At 37.0% G+C, this 7,937-nt stretch overlaps 1 protein-coding gene across 1 annotated transcript in view; it reads left to right on the top strand.

Annotated features, from left to right (window-relative positions):
• Positions 1-7,389, top strand: part of LOC142931559 (phosphatidylinositol 4-kinase beta-like) — a 38,172-nt gene extending 30,783 nt beyond the window's left edge. Inside the window, exons 9-14 of the mRNA XM_076075511.1 lie at positions 570-693; positions 3,457-3,570; positions 3,690-3,841; positions 3,920-4,052; positions 4,144-4,264; positions 5,018-7,389. Coding sequence (XP_075931626.1) covers positions 570-693; positions 3,457-3,570; positions 3,690-3,841; positions 3,920-4,052; positions 4,144-4,264; positions 5,018-5,199 — 826 coding nt within the window. The 3' untranslated portion in view covers positions 5,200-7,389. The remainder of the gene's footprint in view (positions 1-569; positions 694-3,456; positions 3,571-3,689; positions 3,842-3,919; positions 4,053-4,143; positions 4,265-5,017) is intronic.
• The last annotated feature ends 548 nt before the right edge of the window (positions 7,390-7,937 follow it).

Below are 7,937 nucleotides of genomic sequence, written 5' to 3'. Positions count from 1 at the left end.
AAAAGCAATTGATTTGATTTTTCTAGTAAATTATTATTATTATTTTTTTATTTTTTTTTAAATAGTTTATATAATAAAAGATCGATACTTGGCGTCCGTGTATCGATACAATATCGCCATGCAAAATATCGCGATACTATGCTGTATCGATTTTTTCCCCCACCCCTAGTAGATAGGTTTGCAGTTTTCAAGAAGTATATTTAAATTGCATCTCTTACACACATGAAGATAAAGTTGTGAACACCGGCTGAATATCTATGATCAGAATCATTATAACTGTGTTATAACTGCTGCTGTGTAAAGGGAACACTGCTGCTAACAAGAACCTGATGTGTTTAAAGTGTTTAAACCAAATGTTATTGACCTTTAGTTCATATAGCAGTACTTTAAAATAAAAGTGCACAATACACTACTTTAGAATTCATTATTGAACTTTGCGCATAACAATGAGATTAATCGCGATTAAAAATTTGAATCGTTGTCCAGCACTAATATATAGATATAGCATAAATATATATAAATAAAGAAATATATACATATATAAATGTATAAACATGTGTTTCCTGCAGGAGGATCAGAGAAGGTTCTCCATACGGTCACCTGCTGAACTGGCGGCTGCTGTCCGTCATCGTGAAGTGTGGAGACGACCTGAGACAAGAGCTGCTGGCCTATCAGGTCCTCCGACAGCTGCAGGTACTGACTCACCTGCAGTAGTAGTAATAGTAGTAGTAGTACTGCAACTTCAGGATCACACAGTACCAGGAAGTATTTCCTCTGGAAGATGAAGGATTTGTCCTGTAGCTTTTATCTGACTTCTGTTCCACTATATAAAATATTATGTCGTATTATTGTGTAATTTAAGTCAAAGCTGTTTAAGTTTGCAGTAAATGAAACAGAGTATTTGTACTTTTACTGTGAAGTTACTGCATTCTGGCTTTTTGTTGGTTCTGTAGGAATATTCATTTTAATGAAGTGACATTTGACTTATATTCAGTTTATTTATTAAATAAGACGATAAACTCCTGCTTAAGGGAGCTAGCTTAGCATAAGGTTAGCCGGCTAAACAGATCTCAGTATCTGTTATCTCATTATTTGACTCATGTGATTTGTTGGTTGAGTTACATTTAAATCTTCTTAAATGTAGTACATCTTTAAATGTTATGTATATTAATATTAATGTACTCAGACAGAAAGAAACTTCAAATGATAATCAAACGAGCTGTATCTGCAGTTTTTAGGTATTTTGTGGATACAATGATTATTTTGTATTCTATATATTTTAGTATAAAAACATAACATTTAAGCACAACAACCTTTAATCACAGTTCCTGTAGTTGTATCGATCATGTAGATTATGTATCGATCATGTAGATTATGTAGATTATGTATCGAGCATGTAGATTATGTAGATTATGTATCGAGCATGTAGATTATGTAGATTATATATCGATCATGTAGATTATGTATCGATCATGTAGATTATGTATCGATTATGTAGATTATGTATCGAGCATGTTGATTATGTAGATCATGTAGATTATGTGTCGATTATGTAGATTATGTAGATTATGTATAGATCATGTAGATTATGTATAGATTATGTAGATTATGTATCGATCATGTAGATTATGTATCGATCATGTAGATTATGTATCGATCATGTCGATTATGTATCGATCATGTAGATTATGTATCGATCATGTAGATTATGTATCGATCATGTAGATTATGTATCGATCATGTAGATTATGTATCGATCATGTCGATTATGTATAGATCATGTCGATTATGTATCGATCATGTAGATTATGTAGATCATGTAGATTATGTAGATCATGTAGATTATGTATCGATCATGTAGATTATGTATCGAGCATGTAGATTATGTATCGAGCATGTAGATTATGTATAGAGCATGTAGATTATGTATAGAGCATGTAGATTATGTATAGATCATGTAGATTATGTAGATTATGTATCGATCATGTAGATTATGTAGATTATGTATAGATCATGTAGATTATGTATAGATCATGTAGATTATGTATCGATCATGTAGATTATGTAGATTATGTATCGATCATGTCGATTATGTATCGATCATGTCGATTATGTATCGATCATGTCGATTATGTATCGATCATGTCGATTATGTATCGATCATGTCGATTATGTATCGATCATGTCGATTATGTATCGATCATGTCGATTATGTATCGATCATGTCGATTATGTATCGATCATGTCGATTATGTGTCGATTATGTATCGATCATGTCGATTATGTATCGATCATGTCGATTATGTATCGATCATGTCGATTATGTATCGATCATGTCGATTATGTATCGATCATGTCGATTATGTATCGATCATGTCGATTATGTATCGATCATGTCGATTATGTATCGATCATGTCGATTATGTATCGATCATGTCGATTATGTATCGATCATGTCGATTATGTATCGATCATGTCGATTATGTATCGATCATGTCGATTATGTAGATTATGTAGATCATGTAGATTATGTATCGAGCATGTAGATTATGTATCGAGCATGTAGATTATATATCGAGCATGTCGATTATGTATAGATTATGTATCAATCATGTAGATTATGTATCAATCATGTAGATTATGTAGAGATTATGTATCAATCATGTAGATTATGTAGATTATGTAGATTATGTATCGATCATGTAGATTATGTATAGATTATGTATCAATCATGTAGATTATGTAGATTATGTATCGATTATGTAGATTATGTATAGATTATGTATCAATCATGTAGATTATGTATCGATCATGTAGATTATGTATCGATCATGTAGATTATGTATCGATCATGTAGATTATGTATCGAGCATGTAGATTATGTATCGAGCATGTAGATTATGTATAGATCATGTAGATTATATATCGAGCATGTCGATTATGTATAGATTATGTATCAATCATGTAGATTATGTAGATTATGTATCGATTATGTAGATTATGTAGATCATGTATCGATCATGTAGATTATGTATAGATTATGTATCAATCATGTAGATTATGTAGATTATGTATCGATTATGTAGATTATGTATAGATTATGTATCAATCATGTAGATTATGTATCGATCATGTAGATTATGTATCGATCATGTAGATTATGTATCGATCATGTAGATTATGTAGATTATGTATCGATCATGTAGATCATGTAGATTATGTATCGATCATGTAGATTATGTATCGATCATGTAGATTATGTAGATTATGTATCGATCATGTAGATCATGTCGATTATGTATCGATCATGTAGATTATGTATCGATCATGTAGATTATGTATCGATCATGTAGATTATGTATCGATCATGTAGATTATGTATCGATCATGTAGATTATGTATCGATCATGTAGATTATGTATAGATCAGCTGATCGGTGACCTCGTTGTGTTTCAGTCCATCTGGCAGCAGGAGAGAGTTCCTCTGTGGATCAAACCGTACAAGATACTGGTGATGTCATCAGACAGCGGGATGATCGAACCAGTGCTGAACGCCGTGTCTCTGCACCAGGTAACAAGTACAAGTACTCAGAGTACTTCAGTACCAATGTGAGGTACTTGTACTGTACTTGAGTCTTTATGCTCCTCTGCGTTTACTAATCCTAAGCGTCGCTTGGTTTCCTCCCTCAGGTGCGTAAACAGAGTCAGCTGTCGCTGCTCGACTACTTCCTGCAGGAACACGGCAGCTTCACCACCGAAGCTTTCCTCACCGCGCAGAGGAACTTCGTCCAGAGCTGCGCCGGATACAGTCTCATCTGTTACCTGCTGCAGGTGAAAGACAGGTGAGACACACACAGTCTTTGTGCTAAGCTAGGCTAACAGTCCTGTAGCTCTCTCTTACATCTCACTGATGTGTGCAGACATAACGGGAACATCCTGCTGGACTCTGAAGGTCACATCATCCACATCGACTTCGGCTTCATCCTCTCAAGTTCTCCTCGTAACCTCGGCTTCGAGACGTCCGCCTTCAAACTCACCTCAGAGTTTGTGGATGTGAGTAAATGTGACGTCTTCTCAGTGTTATCGGGGTCTGATTATGGTGATGATGGTGATGATGAAGATGATGATGATGGTGATGTTTCAGGTGATGGGCGGTCTGGACGGCGACATGTTTATCTACTACAAGATGTTGATGCTTCAGGGTCTCATCGCTGCCAGGAAACACATGGAGAAGGTTCTTCAGATGGTGGAGATCATGCAGCAAGGTGACAGACGGACGATACTCATTGTAGTATATAATAAAATACTATACTGTCACTTTTTTATTGTTTTATTTGATTTAAATCGACATCTATCACTGCCTTAATTGGCTTTTTGGCTTTTGCTACATTTACCCGGCAAGGTTTCATAAAATAAACACAGAACATATATTTCTAATAGTTTATTGATAACAAATAATCAGTCTTCAGCCGATCAGTGTAGCAACATCTAGCAGAAAGGTTTCCAAGCAGCACAGTGAAGAGCATGCTTATAGATTGGAGTGATGAGTCACGTTCACACTGCTCTCTGCTGGTCCGGGCTGTTTGACTCTGGACAGCGTTCTCAATCACTCACAGGGCTTCTCTGGTGCACCCAACGTGAGGAGAAACCAAGTTCTCATCATGCTTTGATTACATTATAACAGCTAAAGAGCATGTCGAAAAAAGTCACAGTATAGCATGTCCTTCTCCTCCTCCTGACCTCCATCTCCTCCTCCTGACCTCCATCTCCTCCTCCTGACCTCCTTGTCCTCCTCCTGACCTCCATCTCCTCCTCCTGACCTCCTTGTCTTCCTCCTGACCTCCATCTCCTCCTCCTGACCTCCTTGTCCTCCTCCTGACCTCCATCTCCTCCTCCTGACCTCCTTGTCTTCCTCCTGACCTCCATCTCCTCCTCCTGACCTCCTTGTCTTCCTCCTGACCTCCATCTCCTCCTCCTGACCTCCTTGTCCTCCTCCTGACCTCCTTGTCCTCCTCCAGGTTCCCACCTCCCCTGCTTCCACGGCTCCAGCACCATCCGTGGTCTGAAGGAGCGTTTCCACATGTCTCTGACGGAGGAGCAGCTGCAGGTGCTGGTGGAGCAGCTGGTGGACGGATCCATGAGGTCCATCACCACCAAACTCTACGACTCCTTCCAGTACGTCACCAACGGCATCATGTGACCAACGGCATCACGTGACCAACGGCATCACGTGACCAACGGCATCACGTGACCAACGGCATCACGTGACCAACGGCTGACGCTGATGTTTGAACTTTGTTTGGATTCAGAAAGCTTCTTCTGATCTCTGACTTTGGTCTCTGAAGCTTCTTCCAGTTTGTTTTGAATTTGATGAGACGATCAGCTGATCTCTGATGTGTTGTGTGTGACGTTCATGGGCAGCTGGGAAAGTACAGCGTCTGGGACTTTTCCAGGTCGTTCTTTTTTCCTGTGAAGAAACATAAGACAGAAACACTAAACAGACGTTTGGTTCATCCTGAGACGCATTAAATAAATCTTCTGTTGGATTCCCCTCGAAGTTATTGTGAACCAGCTCAGCTGTCCTTCAGATCATAACTTCATCATTGATGAATTCATTTCTCCAGTTAAACTTTGAAAGGTACAGTTTCACATTTGTGAAAGTTTATTTGAATTTTCAGCTGCTGATCAGACAAAAGAAATCCTAAAATTGAAGTAAATTCTGTTCATTTTCACAAGAAAATTAACAGAAATTAACAGAAAAGCTCATAAAAACTAGAATACGCTGCTTCTCTCAGTTAAAAGCATTTTAAAAATGCCAGAAACCGGAGAACTCATCCCATAATTACACGGTAACGGTCTGAAAACGTTTACTGCTAGTGAAAATCAATAGTTATCTTATCCTCTGAAAAGCATCTATACCACTAAATGTATATCTTAAAATTCCAATAAATGTGATTTAAGTTTGACAGCAGCTTGAATATTTCAATAAAAAAACAACGTACGATGGAGAAGAAAACAGAAGGAAATCCGTTTGACAGTCGGTTCCATCGTGAACTTAGTGTTTTCTTTGAGAGTTCATCTTCCCGTAGAATTCCTTGAAGTTTTTCACCAGACATTCATCACAACTGTCTCCGAAGACATTTGAGTTTATCTTAAAAGCTAATTCCTGCAAAAGACTCGAAGGATAGGAAATATTTAGAATATAGTTTCCTTGTTGATCGTCTCAGCGCCACCTAGAGGCCAAACGTTAGATTTCTCCAATAGAAGTTCATGACGAGAAACCAACAAACTGAATCCCCCGTTAGCCTCAGCTGTACTTTAAGCATGCTAAGTATTAGCACGTCAACTTGCTAACTGTGAGCGTGCATGCTAACATTGGTGTGCTAAATGCTAATACCCGTTTCTTCGGGCTGCATGTAGGCAACAACTTATTGTACCTTTTTAAAAACACTTATACAAACATGAATCATTTGAATTTTTTTTACGATGGATCGGCTAATTAGCTTGTTTGATGTCGTTGAGGCAGATTTGTTGGCTCACTTTAACACTACTTGCTAAACGTCCGCGTGATGATAAAAGCAGCTAACGTAGCGTTAGCATGCCGTCAACGTTTTGGAATCCAAAAACAAGTTTGTTTTTTGTACGAGAACGATGTTTTTTGTCAAAAGCAATGTGGTTTGAATTTATCTGCATTGTTTTCATGTGAAGTTGAGATGTAATGGACCTGTTTCTATCTTGAAAAGACTTATTGTGCAGCCTTCTTACATTTTATGATATTTTAAGACTTTTAAAATCAGGATTATAATTTTCACGAAACTTTTCCAGCGTGACGGGTGTCTGGTGAAAAAGCAAAAAAAAATATTGTGTCAACTCAGTTTATTTAATCGGCATGTTTTTTCTCTGAATAATTTCAATTTCCTTTATTTTTTGTATGTGTGTAGATTCAGTTTTAGAAAAGGTCCGAGTTGAATTTCAGAAGAAACTTTTGCTTGATTTTGTTGTTGAGTTTCAGTTCACGACAACAAACAAACTCTACAGCGTTGAATCAAAGGATCATTTACATGGACGCACACACTCAACACTACTCGACTGACTTCTCTTCAATCAAAATGGCTCCTTTGCAACAGATTTATGCAAGAAGACATTCCAGTAACTGGATATCTGTGTTCAACTCTGAGCTGAATGACTGATATCTGCATATTTAATGATTTCCTCCCTGATTGGCCCTTTAGAGATACATTCCTGTCATTAACTCCGGCCAATCAGGAGAAGCGGCTGATTGAGAGCTTGAGACTCTAAATGTTCTATTTTTCTTCATGAGCTCAGTTTCCTGAATATGTGAATGTTTTTTTTAAATATAACAGTCGACTAAAACTTTTTTTTCTCAGTATTGACGAGGAAATGTTGTCTTGTTTGTACTTTAAACACTTATAATGATGTTGTGACTAATGTTGGTAACACTTTCAACGGCTTTATCCCAGTTCATTACACCTGTGTACGAACATATTGTTTTTACATAACAATACTGAGGTTTTTTTTCCTTCGAGAAGTGAGATCAAGTATTTTTTGTGTACTTGAAATTGCTCTTTAGATTAAAAATGTACGTTTTAGAGGATTCAAGACATTAGCTAGTGCTACCTTAACTGTTAGATTAGTTAGCAACAAGCTACCTGGTTGTTCCTTTACTGTAAATACAACTTCAGCTACAAACGTATAAGACGTAAAAGAACAGAAGCTAGTTAGCTAGCCAGCAGGTTAATTAGCGAGACAATTACTCCACATTTATAACTACAATTCTATTAAAATTAGCCAAAATGACCAAAAACGACAAAAAAAACCTTTGTTACAGCTTGTTAGCAATAACTCACATAAGTCACATAAACTTCAACGTTTTCTACAATCTGCTCACATCTGCACGGAAATAAAAATAATGTATAG

Source organism: Anarhichas minor, unplaced genomic scaffold (assembly GCF_050575085.1).
Source record: "Anarhichas minor isolate MPS153535 unplaced genomic scaffold, ASM5057508v1 ptg000053l, whole genome shotgun sequence".
NCBI classification, from domain to species: domain Eukaryota; kingdom Metazoa; phylum Chordata; class Actinopteri; order Perciformes; family Anarhichadidae; genus Anarhichas; species Anarhichas minor.
This window is presented reverse-complemented; position numbering and strand designations above follow the sequence as displayed.